Source organism: Lampetra fluviatilis, unplaced genomic scaffold, assembly GCF_964198595.1.
Source record: "Lampetra fluviatilis unplaced genomic scaffold, kcLamFluv1.1 SCAFFOLD_1341, whole genome shotgun sequence".
NCBI lineage: Eukaryota > Metazoa > Chordata > Hyperoartia > Petromyzontiformes > Petromyzontidae > Lampetra > Lampetra fluviatilis.
This window is the reverse complement of record NW_027620988.1, coordinates 1-20,235: the sequence shown is the minus strand read 5'-3', so window position 1 is coordinate 20,235 and position 20,235 is coordinate 1. Positions and strand designations below refer to the sequence as shown.

The 20,235-nt window shown below is 57.2% G+C and overlaps 1 protein-coding gene across 1 annotated transcript; it reads right to left on the bottom strand.

The window, feature by feature from the left end:
• Positions 1–629: 629 nt before the first annotated feature.
• Positions 630–12,743, bottom strand: LOC144954630 (tetratricopeptide repeat protein 4-like; the record flags this gene model as incomplete). Its single annotated transcript, XM_078885084.1, has 7 exons — positions 12,561–12,743; positions 10,697–10,820; positions 9,890–10,252; positions 7,393–7,470; positions 6,943–7,067; positions 1,031–1,120; positions 630–803 (listed from the first exon to the last, which is right to left on the bottom strand). Coding segments are annotated over exons 1-7 (1,137 nt in total), but the record flags the coding sequence as incomplete, so codon positions are not given.
• Positions 12,744–20,235: the final 7,492 nt, after the last annotated feature.

Genomic DNA, 20,235 nt, shown 5'->3' with positions numbered 1-20,235 from the left:
CCACCCACCCGCCCACCCACTCACCCACTCACCCACCCACCCACTCACCCACCCACCCACTCACTCACCCACCCACTCACTCACCCACTCACTCACCCACCCACCCACTCACCCATCCACCCACTCACCCACTCACTCACTCACCCACTCACCCACTCACTCACTCACCCACCGACGCACCCACCCACCCACTCACCCACCCACCCACTCACCCACCCACTCACCCACCCACCCACTCACTCACCCACCCACCCACCCACTCACCCACCCACCCACTCACCCACCCACCCACTCACCCACTCACCCACCCACTCACCCACCCACCCACCCACCCACCCACTCACCCACCCACCCACCCACTCACCCACCCACCCACCCACTCACCCACTCACCCACCCACTCACCCACCCACCCACCCACCCACCCACTCACCCACCCACTCACCCACCCACCCACTCACTCACCCACCCACTCACCCACTCACCCACTCACCCACTCACCCACCCACCCACCCACTCACTCACCCACCCACTCACCCACTCACCCACCCACCCACCCACTCACCAGGTGTCTTCATGGAAGGCTGTCACCACCTCACAGCAGCTGTGTTCTGGGTAGAGAAGCGTCACCCTCCAGCTCAGCCGCCCGTCCTCCAGCCCCAGCTGGGGCAAGCGCCCCTCCCCCCCCTCACCCTCGTGACCCCCGTGACCCCCGTGACCCTCGTGACCCCCGTGACCCCCGTGACCCTCACCCCCCAGGTCACAGAGCTGGTCACGAGGGAGGTTCAGGCGGATTTTGCGATCCTGAGAGAGAGGAGGGGGAGGGGTGACAGGAGAGGCGTTGTCATCACCATGGTGACGAGTGTGGTCACCGTGGTGACGAGTGTGGTCACCGTGGTTACGAGTGTGTGGTCACCGTGGTGACGAGCGTGTCATCACCGTGTTGACGAGCGTGTGGTCACCGTGGTGATGAGTGAGTGGTCACCATGGTGACGAGCGTGTGGTTACCATGGTGATGAGCGTGTGGTTACCATGGTGATGAGGTTGAGTATCCGCTGGGTTTGCTGCTGCTGGTGACGCCGCTGGCTCTGGGCACGACGCCGATCCCTCTGCAGCTCTCGCTGCAAACAACAACAACAACAACATCAACAACATCAACAACTAGGTCAACAACAACAACAACATCTACAACATCAACAACAACTACAACAACAACAACTACAACATCAACTACTACAACAACAACTACTACTACAACAACAACTACAACAACTACATCAACAACTACAACAACTACTACGTCAACAACAACAACTACTACAACAACAACTACAACAACAACTACTACAACAACAACTACAACAACAACTACAACAACAACTACTACTACAACAACTACAACAACAACTACAACAACTACAACAACTACTACGTCAACAACAACAACTACTACAACTACAACAACTACAACAACAACTACAACAACTACAACAACTACAACAACTACAACAACTACAACTACAACTACAACAACTACAACAACTACAACAACTACAACAACAACTACAACAACTACAACAACTACAACAACAACTACAACAACTACAACAACTACAACTACAACTACAACAACTACAACAACTACAACTACAACTACAACAACTACAACAACTACAACAACTACAACAACAACTACAACAACTACAACAACTACAACAACAACTACAACAACTACAACAACTACAACAACAACAACATCAACAACTACAACTACTACAACAACAACAACATCAACTACAACAACTACAACTACAACAAATACAACAACAACTACAACTACAACTACAACAACTACAACAACAACTACTACAACAACAACTACAACAACAAAAACAACTACAACAACAACTACTACGTCAACAACAACAACTACGTCAACAACTACAACAACTACTACAACAACTACAACAACAACTACTACAACTACAACTACAACAACAACTACTACAACAACAACTACAACAACAAAAACAACTACAACAACAACTACTACGTCAACAACAACAACTACGTCAACAACTACAACAACTACTACGTCAACAACAACAACTACGTCAACAACTACAACAACTACTACGTCAACAACAACTACTATGTCAACAACAACAACAACAACTACTACGTCAACAACTACGTCAACAACAACAACAACTACTACGTCAACAACTACGTCAACAACAACAACAACTACGTCAACAACAAAAAGTCATCTTCTTGACTTTACCGAAAGAACCAAGAAGATGAATCTCTGCAGTCACGAAAGCAGCTTTACATCGAAATAACAACTTGGTCAACAACAACAACAACAACTACTACGTGAGCAACAACGTCAACAACAACTACGTCAACAACAACATCATCAGTGAGTGAGTGTGGTGGTGAGTGTAGTGGTGAGTGTGGTGGTGAGTGTGGTGGTGAGTGTGGTGGTGAGTGTGGTGGTGAGTGTGGTGGTGAGTGTGGTGGTGAGTGTAGTGGTGAGTGTAGTGGTGAGTGTGGTGGTGAGTGTGGTGGTGAGTGTAGTGGTGAGTGTGGTGGTGAGTGTGGTGGTGAGTGTGGTGGTGAGTGTAGTGGTGAGTGTAGTGGTGAGTGTGGTGGTGAGTGTGGTGGTGAGTGTGGTGAGTGTGGTGAGTGTGGTGAGTGTGGTGAGTGTAGTGGTGAGTGTGGTGGTGAGTGTGGTGGTGAGTGTGGTGGTGAGTGTGGTGGTGAGTGTGGTGGTGAGTGTGGTGGTGAGTGTGGTGGTGAGTGTGGTGGTGAGTGTAGTGGTGAGTGTGGTGGTGAGTGTGGTGGTGAGTGTAGTGGTGAGTGTGGTGGTGAGTGTGGTGGTGAGTGTAGTGGTGAGTGTAGTGGTGAGTGTGGTGGTGAGTGTGGTGGTGAGTGTAGTGGTGAGTGTACTAGTGGTGAGTGTATTGGTGAGTGTGGTGGTGAGTGTGGTGGTGAGTGTAGTGGTGAGTGTAGTGGTGAGTGTAGTGGTGAGTGTGGTGGTGAGTGTGGTGGTGAGTGTGGTGGTGAGTGTGGTGGTGAGTGTGGTGGTGAGTGTGGTGGTGAGTGTGGTGGTGAGTGTGGTGGTGAGTGTGGTGGTGAGTGTGGTGGTGAGTGTGGTGGTGAGTGTAGTGGTGAGTGTGGTGGTGAGTGTGGTGGTGAGTGTGGTGGTGAGTGTGGTGGTGGTGAGTGGTGAGTGTGGTGGTGAGTGTAGTGGTGAGTGTAGTGGTGAGTGTGGTGAGTGTGGTGGTGAGTGGTGAGTGTGGTGGTGGTGATGTTGGTGGTATGGTGGTGAGTGGTGGTGAGGGTGGTGGTGAGTGTGGCGAGGGTGTTGGTGAGTGTAGTGGTGAGTGTGTTGTTGAGTGTGGTGGTGAGTGTGGTGGTGAGTGGTGAGTGTGGTGGTGAGTGGTGGTGAGGGTGGTGGTGAGTGTGGCGAGGGTGTTGGTGAGTGTGGTGGTGAGTGTGGTGGTGAGTGGTGGTGAGGGTGGTGGTGAGTGTGGCGAGGGTGTTGGTGAGTGTAGTGGTGAGTGTGTTGTTGAGTGTGGTGGTGAGTGTGGTGGTGAGTGGTGAGTGTGGTGGTGAGTGGTGGTGAGGGTGGTGGTGAGTGTGGCGAGGGTGTTGGTGAGTGTGGTGGTGAGTGTGGTGGTGAGTGGTGGTGAGGGTGGTGGTGAGTGTGGCGAGGGTGTTGGTGAGTGTAGTGGTGAGTGTGTTGTTGAGTGTGGTGGTGAGTGTGGTGGTGAGTGGTGAGTGTGGTGGTGAGTGGTGGTGAGGGTGGTGGTGAGTGTGGCGAGGGTGTTGGTGAGTGTGGTGGTGAGTGTGGTGGTGAGTGGTGGTGAGGGTGGTGGTGAGTGTGGCGAGGGTGTTGGTGAGTGTAGTGGTGAGTGTGTTGTTGAGTGTGGTGGTGAGTGTGGTGGTGAGTGGTGAGTGTGGTGGTGAGTGGTGGTGAGGGTGGTGGTGAGTGTGGTGGTGAGTGTGGTGGTGAGTGTGGTGGTGAGTGTGGTGAGTGGTGAGTGAGTGAGTACTAGTAGTGAGTGCTAGTGGTGAGTGGTGAGTGTGGTAGTGAGTGTACTAGTGGTGAGTGTGGTGAGTGGTGAGTGTACTAGTGGTGAGTGTGGTGAGTAGTGAGTGTACTAGTGGTGAGTGTGGTGGTGAGTGTGGTAGTGAGTGTACTAGTGGTGAGTGGTGAGTGAGTGTACTAGTGGTGAGTGTGGTGGTGAGTGTGGTAGTGAGTGTACTAGTGGTGAGTGTGGTGGTGAGTGTGGTAGTGGTGAGTGGTGAGTGTACTAGTGGTGAGTGTGGTGGTGAGTGGTGAGTAGTGAGTGTACTAGTGGTGAGTAGTGAGTGTACTAGTGGTGAGTGTGGTAGTGAGTGTACTAGTGGTGAGTGTACTAGTGGTGAGTGGTGAGTGTACTAGTGGTGAGTGTGGTAGTGAGTGTACTAGTGGTGAGTGTACTAGTGGTGAGTGTACTAGTGGTGAGTGGTGAGTGTACTAGTGGTGAGTGTGGTAGTGAGTGTACTAGTGGTGAGTGTGGTGAGTGGTGAGTGTACTAGTGGTGAGTGTACTAGTGGTGACTAGTGGTGAGTGTGGTGAGTAGTGAGTGTACTAGTGGTGAGTGTGGTGGTGAGTGTGGTGAGTAGTGAGTGTACTAGTGGTGAGTGTGGTGGTGAGTGTGGTGAGTAGTGAGTGTACTAGTGGTGAGTGTGGTAGTGAGTGTACTAGTGGTGAGTGGTGAGTGTACTAGTGGTGACTAGTGGTGAGTGTGGTGAGTAGTGAGTGTACTAGTGGTGAGTGTGGTGGTGAGTGTGGTAGTGAGTGTGGTAGTGAGTGTACTAGTGGTGAGTGTACTAGTGGTGAGTGTGGTAGTGAGTGTACTAGTGGTGAGTGTGGTGGTGAGTGTAGTGGTGAGTGTAGTGGTGAGTGTAGTGGTGAGTGTGGTGAGTGGTGAGTGTGGTGAGTAGTGAGTGTACTAGTGGTGAGTGTGGTGGTGAGTGTGGTAGTGAGTGTACTAGTGGTGAGTGTACTAGTGGTGAGTGTGGTGGTGAGTGTAGTGGTGAGTGTAGTGGTGAGTGTGGTAGTGAGTGTGGTAGTGAGTGTGGTGGTGAGTGTGGTGAGTAGTGAGTGTGGTGAGTAGTGAGTGTACTAGTGGTGAGTGTGGTGAGTAGTGAGTGTACTAGTGGTGAGTGTGGTAGTGAGTGTACTAGTGGTGAGTGTGGTAGTGAGTGTGGTGGTGAGTGTGGTGAGTAGTGAGTGTACTAGTGGTGAGTGTGGTGAGTAGTGAGTGTACTAGTGGTGAGTGTGGTGGTGAGTGTGGTGGTGAGTGTGGTGGTGAGTGTGGTGAGTGGTGAGTGTGGTAGTGGTGAGTGTGGTGAGTAGTGAGTGTACTAGTGGTGAGTGTGGTGAGTAGTGAGTGTACTAGTGGTGAGTGTAGTGGTGAGTGTGGTGAGTAGTGAGTGTACTAGTGGTGAGTGTAGTGGTGAGTGTGGTGAGTAGTGAGTGTACTAGTGGTGAGTGTACTAGTGGTGAGTGTGGTGAGTAGTGAGTGTACTAGTGGTGAGTGTGGTGGTGAGTGTGGTGAGTAGTGAGTGTACTAGTGGTGAGTGTACTAGTGGTGAGTGTGGTGAGTAGTGAGTGTACTAGTGGTGAGTGTGGTGGTGAGTGTGGTGAGTAGTGAGTGTACTAGTGGTGAGTGTGGTGGTGAGTGTGGTGAGTAGTGAGTGTACTAGTGGTGTACTAGTGGTGAGTGTGGTGAGTAGTGAGTGTACTAGTGGTGAGTGTGGTGGTGAGTGTGGTGGTGAGTGTGGTGAGTGGTGAGTGTGGTAGTGGTGAGTGTACTAGTGGTGAGTGTACTAGTGGTGAGTGTACTAGTGGTGAGTGTGGTGGTGAGTGTAGTGAGTAGTGAGTGTACTAGTGGTGAGTGTGGTGGTGAGTGTGGTGAGTGGTGAGTGTGGTGAGTAGTGAGTGTACTAGTGGTGAGTGTGGTGAGTAGTGGTGAGTGTGGTGAGTAGTGAGTGTACTAGTGGTGAGTGTGGTGAGTAGTGGTGAGTGTGGTGAGTAGTGAGTGTACTAGTGGTGAGTGTGGTGAGTAGTGAGTGTACTAGTGGTGAGTGTACTAGTGGTGAGTGTACTAGTGGTGAGTGTGGTGAGTGGTGAGTAGTGGTGAGTGTAGTGGTGAGTGTAGTGGTGAGTGTGGTGAGTGTGGTGAGTGTAGTGGTGAGTGTGGTGGTGGTGATGTTGGTGGTATGGTGGTGAGTGTGGTGGTGAGTGTAGTGGTGAGTGTAGTGGTGAGTGTGGTGAGTGTGGTGGTGAGTGGTGAGTGTGGTGGTGGTGATGTTGGTGGTATGGTGGTGAGTGTGGTGGTGAGTGTAGTGGTGAGTGTAGTGGTGAGTGTGGTGAGTGTGGTGGTGAGTGGTGAGTGTGGTGGTGGTGATGTTGGTGGTATGGTGGTGAGTGTGGTGGTGAGTGTAGTGGTGAGTGTAGTGGTGAGTGTGGTGGTGAGTGTAGTGGTGAGTGTGGTGGTGAGTGTGGTGGTGAGTGTGGTGGTGAGTGTGGTGGTGAGTGTAGTGGTGAGTGTAGTGGTGAGTGTAGTGGTGAGTGTGGTGGTGAGTGTAGTGGTGAGTGTAGTGGTGAGTGTGGTGGTGAGTGTAGTGGTGAGTGTGGTGGTGAGTGTAGTGGTGAGTGTAGTGGTGAGTGTGGTGGTGAGTGTAGTGGTGAGTGTAGTGGTGAGTGTGGTGGTGAGTGTAGTGGTGAGTGTAGTGGTGAGTGTGGTGAGTGGTGAGTGTGGTGAGTAGTGAGTGTACTAGTGGTGAGTGTGGTGGTGAGTGTGGTGAGTGGTGAGTGTACTAGTGGTGAGTAGAGTACTAGTGGTGAGTAGTGGTGAGTGTGGTGGTGAGTAGTGGTGAGCACCAAGGCTGCATCTGTTACGAGTCTCCGCTGTTCCAAGATGGCGTCTCCCGGCCGTCTTGCCGCCGCCATGGCTGCAATGGCCGCCGCCTCCTCCACGCGGCACAGCTGCACACAGCAGTCCACCGCTGTCGCCATGGCGACCGCGCGTCACCACGGAGACCATCGCCATGGAGACCGTGCAGAGCATCAGGGGGTGGTGGTGGTTGCTAAGGGGGTGGTGGTTGCTAGGGGTGATGGTTGCTAGGGGTGATGGTTGCTAATGGGTGATGGTTGCTAAGGGGGTGATGGTTGCTAGGGGTGATGGTTGCTAGGGGTGATGGTTGCTAGGGGTGATGGTTGCTAATGGGTGATGGTTGCTAAGGGGGTGATGGTTGCTAGGGGTGATGGTTGCTCGGGGTAATGGTTGCTAGGGGTGATAGTTACTAGGGGTGATGGTTGCTAGGCACTCACCTCGCACGAGGGCCTTGGTGTGATTGGGTCTCAGCGTGAGAGCAGATTGAGCGTCTTTCAGGGCAGAGCCAAAGTTACCTGGTGAGGGTGAGCGGTGAGGGTGAGCGGTGAGGGTGAGCGGTGAGGGTGAGCGGTGAGGGTGAGCGGTGAGGGTGAGCGGTGAGGGTGAGCGGTGAGGGTGAGCGGTGAGGGTGAGCGTGAGCGGTGAGGGTGAGCGGTGAGGGTGAGCGGGTGAGGGGTGAGGTGAGTAACCCACTCACTACTCACCACCTCACTCACCCACTCACCTACTCACCCACTCACTCACTCACCCACTCACCACCTCACTCACTCACCCACTCACTCACCACCTCACTCACTCACTCACTCACCCACTCACTCACTCACCACCTCACTCACCACCTCACTCACTCACTCACCCACCCACTCACTCACCCACTCACTCACCCACTCACTCACCCACTCACCCACTCACCCACTCACTCAGTCACTCAGTCACTCACCCACTCACCCACTCACTCACCCACTCACTCACCCACTCACTCACCCACTCACCACCTCACCCACTCACTCACCCACCCACTCACTCACTCACCCACTGACTCACTCACTCACCCACTCACCCACTCACTCAGTCACTCACCCACTCACCCACTCACTCACCTACTCACCCAGTCACTCACTCACCCACTCACTCACCCACCCACTCACTCACTCAGTCACTCACTCACTCACTCACTCACTCACCCACTCACCCACTCACCCACTCACTCAGTCACTCAGTCACTCACCCACTCACTCACTCACACACTCACTCACTCACCCACTCACCCACTCACTCATTCACCCACTGACTCACTCACTCACTCACCCACTCACCCACTTCACTCAGTCACTCACCCACTCACTCACCTACTCACTCACCCACTCACTCACCTACTCACTCAGTCACTCACTCACCCACTCACTCACTCACCTACTCACTCACCCACCCACTCACTCACTCAGTCACTCACTCACCCACTCACCCACTCACCCACTCACCCACTCACTCAGTCACTCACTCACTCAGTCACTCACTCACTCAGTCACTCACCCAGTCACTCACACACTCACTCACTCACTCACCCACTCACTCACTCAGTCACTCACTCAGTCACTCACTCACCCACTCACCCACTCACCCACTCACTCAGTCACTCAGTCACTCACCCACTCACTCACTCACACACTCACTCACTCACCCACTCACCCACTCACTCATTCACCCACTGACTCACTCACTCACTCACCCACTCACCCACTCACTCAGTCACTCACCCACTCACTCACCTACTCACTCACCCACTCACTCACCTACTCACTCAGTCACTCACTCACCCACTCACTCACTCACCTACTCACTCACCCACCCACTCACTCACTCAGTCACTCACTCACCCACTCACCCACTCACCCACTCACCCACTCACTCAGTCACTCACTCACTCAGTCACTCACTCAGTCACTCACACACTCACTCACTCACCCACTCACTCACTCAGTCACTCACTCAGTCACTCACTCACTCACCACCTCACTCACTCAGTCACCCACTCACTCACCCACTCACCCACTCACCCACTCACTCACCCACTCACCCACTCACCCACCCACTCACCCACCCACTCACCCCACCCACCCACTCCACTCACTCACCCACCACTCAGTCACTCACTCACTCACTCACCCACTCACTCACTCACCCACTCAGTCACCCACTCACTCACCCACTCACCCACTCAGTCACTCAGTCACTCACTCACCCACTCACCCACCCACCCACCCACTCACCCACCCACCCACTCACTCACTCACTCACCCACCCACTCAGTCACTCACTCACTCACTCACCCACCCACTCAGTCACTCACTCACTCACCCACCCACTCAGTCACTCACTCACTCACCCACCCACTCAGTCACTCACTCACTCACCCACCCACTCTGTCACTCACTCACTCACCCACTCACTCACTCACTCACCCACTCAGTCACCCACTCAGTCACTCACTCACCCACTCACCCACCCACTCACTCACTCACTCAACCGACCCACTAACTCACCACTCACTCACCCACTCACCCACCCACTCACTTACTCACTCACCGACCCACTAACTCACCACTCACTCACCCACTCACCCACTCACTCACTCACCCACTCACTCACCCACTCACTCACCCACTCACTCACCCACTCACCCACTCACTCACCCACTCACACACTCACCCACCCACCCACTCACTCACCCACCCACTCACCCACTCACTCACTCACTCACCCACTCACTCACCCCACTCACCCACTCACTCACCCACCCACTCACTCACCCACCCACTCACCCACTCACCCACTCACTCACCCACTCACCCACTCACTCACCCACTCACACACTCACCCACCCACCCACCCACTCACCCACTCACTCACCCACCCACTCACCCACCCACTCACCCAGGTGGAAGTTTGCCGCTGCCCTGTTGGTGAGCAGTACGACTTTCAGTTCCACCTCCTCACCACCGCCACCCTCACCACCACCCTCACCATCACCCTCACCACCCTCACCACCGCCTGTGGTGTTGTTGGTGTTGGTGGTGTTGGTGTTAGTGTTGGTGTTGGTGGTTTTGGTGGGGAGCGTGTTGGTGAGGGTGGTGTTGGTGGTGGTGAGCGTGTTGGTGGTGTTGGTGAGCGTGTTGGTGAGCGTGGTGGTGTTGGTGAGCATGGTGGTGAGTGCGAGTGAGTAGGAGGCGATGGAGTCTGAGTAGCGGCGCTCTGCAAAGTGGCGATTCCCCTCCAACTTCAGCCTCATGGCCATTTCTGGTGGGGGGGGAGGTGGGGGGAGATGGTGGGGGAGTTGGTGGGGGGGAGATGGTGGGGGGAGGAGATGGTGGGGGGGGGGGATAGTAGGGGGGGGGATAGTGGGAAGGGGGGGGGAGATGTGGGGAGGAGGAGACGGTGGGGGGGGGAGATGGTGGAGGGGATAGTGGGGGGAGGAGATGGTGGGGGGGGGGGGGGAGATGGTGGTGGGGGGGGGGATAGTGGGGAAGGGGGGGGAGATGTGGGGAGGAGATGGTGGGGGGGGTGAGGGGGGGGAGATGGTGGGGGGGAGATGGTGGGGGGGTGTGGTGGGGGGGGGGGGAGAAGGTGGGGGGGGGGTGGGGGGTGTTAGGGTGGAGTTGATACAGGCTCTGTGTGTACTCAGTGAGGTGGTGGAGTTCGTGGTGGACGTTAGGGTGGAGTTGATGAGGGCTCTGTGGGTACCCAGTGCGGTGGTGGAGTCTATGGTGGACTCGAGGATGGAGTTGATGCACGCCAACTCTGGGTAGAGTGCCGGGTCGACTTTATGGGGAAGTTTCTTCATGAACATGGGAACACGCTCCATCTCCTGCAGGGAGAGAGAGACAGGGGGTGAGTGGGTGGGTGAGTGGGTGGGTGGGTGAGTGGGTGGGTGGGTGGGTGGGTGAGTGGGTGGGTGGGTGGGTGAGTGGGTGGGTGGGTGAGTGGGTGGGTGGGTGGGTGGGTGGGTGGGTGAGTGGGTGGGTGGGTGAGTGGGTGGGTGGGTGGGTGGGTGGGTGAGTGGGTGGGTGGGTGGGTGGGTGGGTGAGTGGGTGGGTGAGTGGGTGGGTGAGTGGGGTGGGTGGGTGGGTGAGTGGGTGGGTGGGTGAGTGAGTGGGTGAGTGAGTGAGTGGGTGGGTGAGTGGGTGGGTGGGTGGGTGAGTGGGTGGGTGAGTGAGTGGGTGGGTGAGTGGGTGGGTGAGTGAGTGGGTGGGTGAGCGGGTAGGAGAGTGAGTGAGTGGGTGGGTGGGTGGGTGAGTGGGTGGGTGGGTGAGTGGGTGGGTGGGTGGGTGAGTGGGTGGGTGGGTGGGTGAGTGGGTGGGTGGGTGGGTGGGTGAGTGGGTGGGTGAGTGGGTGGGTGAGTGGGTGGGTGGGTGGGTGAGTGGGTGGGTGGGTGAGTGGGTGGGTGGGTGGGTGGGTGAGTGAGTGGGTGGGTGGGTGAGTGGGTGGGTGGGTAAATGGGTGGGTGAGTGGGTGGGTGAGTGAGTGGGTGGGTGAGTGGGTGGGTGAGTGAGTGGGTGGGTGAGTGGGTAGGAGAGTGAGTGAGTGGGTGGGTGGGTGGGTGAGTGGGTGGGTGAGTGGGTGAGTGGGTGAGTGGGTGGGTGGGTGAGTGGGTGGGTGAGTGAGTGAGTGGGTGGGTGGGTGAGTGGGTGGGTGGGTGAGTGGGTGGGTGGGTGAGTGGGTGGGTGAGTGGGGTGAGTGAGTGACTGAGTGGATGAGTGAGTGACTGAGTGGGTGAGTGACTGAGTGGGTGACTGAGTGAGTGACTGAGTGAGTGACTGAGTGAGTGAGTGGTGAGTGAGTGACTGAGTGAGTGAGTGACTGAGTGGGTGAGTGAGTTGGTGAGTGAGTGAGTGGGTGAGTGAGTGACTGAGTGGGTGACTGACTGAGTGAGTGGGTGGGTGGGTAGGTGAGTGGGTGAGTGACTGAGTGGGTGACTGAGTGACTGAGTGAGTGACTGAGTGACTGAGTGATTGGGTGAGTGAGTGAGTGACTGAGTGAGTGAGTGACTGAGTGGGTGAGTGAGTTGGTGATGTGAGTGAGTGAGTGAGTGGGTGAGTGCGTGACTGAGTGGGTGACTGACTGAGTGAGTGGGTGGGTAGGTGAGTGGGTGAGTGACTGAGTGGGTGACTGAGTGAGTGACTGAGTGGGTGGACTGAGTGAGTGACTGAGTGAGTGACTGAGTGGGTGAGTGAGTGAGTTGGTGAGTGAGTGAGTGAGTGGGTGAGTGAGTGACTGAGTGGGTGACTGACTGAGTGAGTGGGTGGGTGGGTAGGTGAGTGGGTGAGTGGGTGAGTGACTGAGTGGGTGACTGAGTGAGTGACTGAGTGATTGAGTGAATGACTGAGTGAGTGACTGAGTGACTGAGTGAATGACTGAGTGAGTGACTGAGTGACTGAGTGAGTGGGTGAGTGAGTGACTGAGTGAGTGAGTGACTGAGTGGGTGTGAGTGAGTGAGTGGTGAGTGCGTGACTGAGTGGGTGACTGACTGAGTGAGTGGGTGGGTGGGTAGGTGAGTGGGTGAGTGACTGAGTGGGTGACTGAGTGAGTAGGTGAGTGAGTCACTCACCTCTTCCCAGGTCGCTTCATTCCACCGCCCTGCGTAGGCTCCACCTTTGAACCGCTCCATCAGCGCGTCCATCCCCTCGTCCACCTCCTCCACTACCACCTGCTCCACCTCTCCCCTCTCCTCCTCCACCTCCTCCTCCACCTTTCGCTCCATCTCCACGCCGCCTCTGACGGGCGCAGCCATCTTGCCCCGTGACGTCACTAGCGCGCTCGTTAAATGCCGGTGACGTCACTCGCGCGCTCACTGAAGTCCCGGTGACGTCACTCGCGCCGTGAAGCTCAGGGGACGTCACTCGCGCGCTGAAACTCCCCTCCTCCGATGACGTCACGCAACGGCGGCGCCAACGATGACGTTTGCGCGCCACACAGTGACGTCACTGTGTAGCGAAATCCCTCCGTGACGTCACTTGGACACGAGACTATCCCACCCCCCCCAGTGACGTCACGCGTCATCGGGATTACAAAGACAAAGATGCCTGTGTAGTCTCTAGCAGGGCTGTAGGGGCAAGTGCTGTTACACAGACAAAGCTCCCCCAGGTAGCCTTTAGCAGGGCAGTAGGGGCAAGTGCTGTTACACAGACAAAGCTACCCCAGGTAGCCTCTAGCAAGGCAGTAGGGGCAAGTGCTGTTACACAGACAAAGCTACCCCAGGTAGCCTTTAGCAGGGCAGTAGGGGCAAGTGCTGTTACACAGACAAAGATACCCCAGGTAGCCTCTAGCAAGGCAGTAGGGGCAAGTGCTGTTACACAGACAAAGCTCCCCCAGGTAGCCTCTACCAGGGCTGTAGGGGCAAGTGCTGTCACACAGACAAAGATCCCCCAGGTAGCATCTAGCAGGGCTGTAGGGGCAAGTGCTGTCACACAGACAGATCCCCCAGGTAGCCTCTACCAGGGCTGTAGGGGCAAGTGCTGTTACACAGACAAAGATCCCCCAGGTAGCCTCCAGCAGGGCTCTAGGGGCAAGTGCTGTTACACAGACAAAGCTCCCCCAGGTAGCCTCTATCAGGGCTGTAGGGGCAAGTGCTGTTACACAGACAAAGATCCCCCAGGTAGCCTCTAGAAGGGCTGTAGGGGCAAGTGCTGTTACACAGACAAAGATCCCCCAGGTAGCCTCTAGCAGGGCTGTAGGGGCAAGTGCTGTCACACAGACAAAGATCCCCCAGGTAGCCTCTAACAGGGCTGTAGGCGCAAGTGCTGTCACACAGACAAAGATCCCCCAGGTAGCCTCTAGCAGGGCAGTAGGGGCAAGTGCTGTCACACAGACAAAGCTCCCCCAGGTAGCCTCTACCAGGGCTGTAGGGGCAAGTGCTGTCACACAGACAAAGCTCCCCCAGGTATCCTCTAGCAGGGCTGTAGGGGCAAGTGCTGTTACACAGACAAAGATCCCCCAGGTAGCCTCTAGCAAGGCAGTAGGGGCAAGTGCTGTTACACAGACAAAGCTCCCCCAGGTAGCATCTACCAGGGCTGTAGGGGCAAGTGCTGTCACACAGACAAAGATCCCCCAGGTAGCCTCTAACAGGGCTGTAGGGGCAAGTGCTGTCACACAGACAAAGATCCCCCAGGTAGCCTCTAGCAGGGCAGTAGGGGCAAGTGCTGTCACACAGACAAAGATCCCCCAGGTAGCCTCTAACAGGGCTGTAGGGGCAAGTGCTGTCACACAGACAAAGATCCCCCAGGTAGCCTCTAACAGGGCTGTAGGGGCAAGTGCTGTCACACAGACAAAGATCCCCCAGGTAGCCTCTAGCAGGGCAGTAGGGGCAAGTGCTGTCACACAGACAAAGATCCCCCAGGTAGCCTCTAGCAAGGCAGTAGGGGCAAGTGCTGTCACACAGACAAAGATCCCCCAGGTAGCCTCTAACACGGCTGTAGGGGCAAGTGCTGTCACACAGACAAAGATCCCCCAGGTAGCCTCTAGCAGAGCTGTTGGGGCAAGTGCTGTTAGCGAGCACCTATGAAGGCCGGCACGGCACACGAGGGGGTGGGTGGCCAGCACCACGCCCGGCCGCCTTTGTCTCCCCAGTGGCGATGTTTACACATCACACCAGGTACTCGTTTGAGGCTGAGTCGACCTAGGGGAGGCCCAGGACCGGTTCAGATAATCGTCACTGATGTTGGCCGTGAGCGGGAATTGAACCCGGAAGGCTGGGTTCATAGCACAGCGTAGCGCTAACCACTACACCCACCACTCACTCACTCACTCATTCACTCACTCATTCACTCACTCATTCACCCACCCACTCACTCACTCAACCACCCACCCACTCAACCACCCACCCACTCAACCACCCACCCACTCACCCACCCACCCACTCACCCACACCCGCCCACTCACCCACCCGTCCACCCACCCCACCCACCCACTCACTCACTCAACCACCCACCCACCCACTCACCCACCCACCCATTCACCCACCCCCACTCACTCACCCACCCACCCACTCACTCACTCACCCACCCACTCACCCACCCACCCACCCATTCACCCATCCACTCACTCACCCACCCACTCACTCACCCACTCCACCCACTCTCCCACTCACTCACCCCCCCACTCACCCACCCATTCACCCACCCACTCACTCACCCATCCACTCACTCACCCACCCACTCACCCACCCACTCTCCCACCCACTCACTCACCCACTCACTCACCCCACCCACCCACCCACTCTCCCACCCACCCACTCACCCACCCACTCACCCACCCACCCACTCACTCACCCACTCACTCACACACTCACTCACCCACTCACTCCCCCACCCACCCACCCACTCACCCACCCACTCACTCACTCACCCACCCACTCACTCACTCACCCACCCACCCACTCACCCACCCACCCACCCACTCACCCACCCACTCACTCACTCACCCACCCACTCATTCACTCACTCATTCACCCACCCACTCACTCACTCAACCACCCACCCACTCAACCGACCACCCACCCACTCACCCACCCACTCACCCACCCACTCACTCACTTCACCCACCCACTCACTCACCCACCCACCCACTCACCCACCCACCCGTCCACCCACCCACTCACCCACCCACTCAACCACCCACCCACTCACCCACCCACCCACTCACCCACCCACCCACTCAACCACCCACCCATTCACCCACCCACTCACTCAACCACCCACCCACTCAACCACCCACCCACTCACCCACCCACCCACTCAACCACCCACCCACTCAACCACCCACCCACTCACCCACCCACCCATTCACCCACCCACTCACTCACCCACCCACTCACCCACCCACTCACTCACCCACCCACTCACCCACCCACTCCACCCACTCACCCACCCATTCACCCACCCATTCACCCACCCACTCACTCACCCATCCACTCACTCACCCACCCACTCACCCACCCACTCCACCCACTCACCCATCCACTCACTCTCCCACCCACTCACCCACTCACTCAACCACTCACTCACCCACCCACCCACTCTCCCGCCCACTCACCCGCCCATTCACCCACCCACTCACCCACCCACTCACCCACCCACTCACTCACCCACTCACTCACCCACTCACTCACCCACTCACTCACCCACCCACTCACTCACCCACCCACCCACTCACTCACCCACCCACTCACTCACCCACCCACTCACCCACCCACCCACCCACCCACCCACCCACTCACCCACCCACCCACTCACCCACCCACCCACCCACTCACCCACCCACTCACCCACCCACCCACTCACCCACCCACCCACCCACTCACCCACCCACCCACCCACTCACTCACTCACCCACCCACCCACCCACTCACCCACTCACCCACCCACCCACCCACCCACTCACCCACCCACCCACTCACCCACCCCACCCACTCACCCACTCACCCACCCACTCACCCACCCACCCACCCACTCACCCACCCACCCACCCACTCACCCACCCACCCACCCACTCACCCACCCACCCACTCACTCACTCACTCACCCACCCACCCACTCACCCACCCACCCACTCACCCACTCACCCACCCACTCACCCACCCACCCACCCACTCACCCACCCACCCACTCACCCACCCACCCACCCACTCACTCACTCACTCACCCACCCACTCACCCACTCACTCACCCACCCACCCACTCACCCACACACCCACCCACTCACCCACTCACCCACTAATCACCACCATCACTACAACACACAAGGTTGTTGTTGTTTTTTATTGTTGTTTATTGTTGTTGTTATTGCTGTGATTGTTGTGGTTGTTGTTGTGGTTATTGTTGTGGTTGTTGTTGTTGTAGTTTGTCCATCATCGCGATCAATGCCACCAGCCCCTTGTTGTTGTGATTGTTGTGGTTGTTGTTTTGTTGTTGAGTTGCAGCCCTGAGTTGAGGCAACTTCCGGCGTAGAGCAGCAACCAGCGGAGTGGTGACATCAACATCACCGTGTTGCAGCAACCTGCAGCGTCAACAACAACATCCACATCAACAACATCACCACCACCACCACCATCATCACCACCATCAACTCCACCATCACCACCATCACCACCACCACTACCATCACCACCATCACCATCACCACTACCACCATCACCACCACCATCATCACCATCATCACCATCATCACCACCATCACCACCATCACCACCACCACCACCATCATCACCATCATCACCACCATCATCACCACCATCATCACCACCATCACCACCATCACCAACACCACCACCATCATCACCATCATCACCACCATCATCACCACCATCACCACCATCACCACCACCAACACCATCATCACCACCATCATCACCACCACCACCATCATCACCACCATCATCATCAACTCCACCATCACCACCACCACTACCATCACCACCATCACCATCACCACTACCACCATCACCACCACCATCATCACCATCATCACCACCATCACCACCATCATCACCACCATCATCACCACCATCACCACCATCACCACCACCAACACCATCATCACCATCATCACCACCATCATCACCACCATCACCACCATCACCACCACCACTACCACCATCACCACCATCACCACTACCACCATCACCATCACCACCACCATCGTCACCATCATCACCACCATCACCACCACCACCATCATCATCATCACCACCACCACCACCACCACCTACCCACACAGGATGAGTGACCCCCTGTTGGTGATTGTCCACCCCACGAGGTTGTCCACCCCCAAGCGCTCCACCAGCGTGCGGGAGAATCGCTCTGGGGGGGGGGGGGTCAGAGGGAACAGTCAAGACTCAGTCAGACTGGGTGGGTGGGTGGGTGAGTGAGTGGGTGGGTGGGTGAGTGGGTGGGTGGGTGGGTGAGTGGGTGGGTGGGTGAGTGAGTGGGTGGGTGAGTGAGTGAGTGGGTGAGTGCGTGGGTGGGTGGGTGGGTGAGTGAGTGGGTGGGTGAGTGAGTGGGTGAGTGAGTGGGTGGGTGAGTGAGTGAGTGAGTGGGTGAGTGCGTGGGTGGGTGAGTGGGTGCGTGGGTGGGTGAGTGGGTGGGTGAGTGAGTGGGTGAGTGAGTGAGTGCGTGCGTGGGTGAGTGGGTGGGTGAAAGTGAGTGGGTGGGTGGGTGAGTGAGTGAGTGAGTGGGTGAGTGCGTGGGTGGGTGGGTGAGTGAGTGGGTGGGTGAGTGAGTGAGTGAGTGGGTGAGTGGGTGGGTGAGTGAGTGAGTGAGTGGGTGAGTGCGTGGGTGGGTGAGTGGGTGCGTGGGTGGGTGAGTGGGTGGGTGAGTGGGTGAGTGGGTGAGTGGGTGGGTGAGTGAGTGGGTGAGTGAGTGAGTGCGTGGGTGAGTGGGTGGGTGGGTGAGTGGGTGGGTGAGTGCGTGGGTGAGTGGGTGGGTGAGTGAGTGGGTGGGTGGGTGGGTGAGTGAGTGGGTGGGTGAGTGAGTGGGTGAGTGAGTGGGTGGGTGGGTGAGTGAGTGGGTGAGTGAGTGAGTGAGTGGGTGGGTGGGTGAGTGAGTGGGTGGGTGGGTGGGTGAGTGAGTGGGTGAGTGAGTGCGTGGGTGAGTGAGTGGGTGGGTGGGTAAGTGAGTGAGTGAGTGGGTGGGTGAGTGAGTAGGTGGGTGAGTGGGTGGGTGGGTGAGTGAGTGAGTGGGTGGGTGGGGTGAGTGGGTGGGTGAGTGGGTGGGTGGGTGAGTGGGTGAGTGAGTGCGTGGGTGAGTGAGTGGGTGAGTGAATGGGTGAGTGAATGGGTGGGTGAGTGAGTGAGTGAGTGGGTGGGTGGGTGAGTGGGTGGGTGGGTGAGTGAGTGAGTGGGTGGGTGAGTGAGTGGGTGGGTGAGTGGGTGAGTGAGTGAGTGAGTGGGTGAGTGAATGGGTGGGTGAGTGAGTGGGTGGGTGAGTGAGTGGGTGGGTGGGTGAGTGAGTGAGTGGGTGGATGGGTGAGTGGGTGGGTGAGTGGGTGGGTGAGTGAGTGGGTGGACGGGTGAGTGAGTGAGTGGGTGGGTGGGGGTGGGTGGGTGAGTGAGTGGGTGGGTGGGTGGGTGAGTGAGTGAGTGAGTGGGTGGGTGGGTGAGTGGGGTGGGTGGTGGGTGGGTGGGTGAGTGAGTGGGTGGGTGGGTGGTGGGAGTGAGTGGGTGAGTGAGTGGGTGAGTGGGTGAGTGAGCGCGTGGGTGAGTGAGTGGTGGGTGATTGAGTGGGTGGGTGAGTGAGTGGGTGGGGTGAGTGAGTGGGTGAGTGAGTGAGTGAGTGTGGTGAGTGGGTGAGTGATGGTGGGTGAGTGAGTGGGTGGTGTGAGTGGTGGTGGGTGAGTGGGTGGGTGGTGAGTGGGTGAGGTGGTGGGTGAGTGAGTGGGTGGTGGTGTGGGTGGGTGGTGTGAGTGAGTGGGTGGGTGGGTGGTGGGTGAAGTGAGTGAGTGAGTGGGTGAGTGATGGGTGGGTGAGTGAGTGTGGTGAGTGAGTGGGTGGGTGAGTGGGTGGTGGGTGAGTGGGTGGGTGGGTGGTGGGTGGGTGAGTGGGTGGGTGAGTGAGTGGGTGGGTGGGGTGGAGTGGGTGGGTGAGTGGGTGTGAGTGGGTGGGTGGGTGAGGTGAGTGGTGGGTGGAGTGGAGTGGGGTGGGTGAGTGAGTGGGTGGTGGTGAGAGGTGAGGTGTGGTGAGTGGGTGAGTGGTGAGTGAGTGGGTGGGTGGGTGAGTGAGTGGGGTGGGTGGTGAGTGAGGTGGGTGGGTGGTGAGTGGGTGGGTGGGTGGAGTGTGGGTGGGTGGGTGAGTGAGTGGGTGGGTGAGGTGTGGTGGGTGGGTGGGTGGGTGAGTGAGTGGTGGTGGGTGAGTGAGTGAGTGGGTGGGTGGGTGAGTGAGTGGGTGGGTGAGTGAGTGGGTGGGTGGGGTGGGTGGGTGAGTGAGTGAGTGAGTGGGTGGGTGGTGAGTGGGTGGGTTGTGAGTGGGTGGGTGGGTGGGTGGTGAGTGAGTGGGTGAGTGGGTGTGGGGTGGGTGAGTGGGTGGGGGTGAAGTGAGTGGTGAGTGGGTGGGGGGGTGGGTAGTGAGTGGGTGGGTGGGTGAGTGGGTGGGGTGAGTGGGGTGGTGTGAGTGGGTGGGTGAGGTGGGTGGGTGAGTGGGTGGGTGGGTGGGTGAGTGAGTGAGTGGGTGGGTGAGTGGGTGGGTGAGTGAGTGGGTGGGTGAGTGAGTGGGGTGGGTGAGTGAGTGAGTGAGT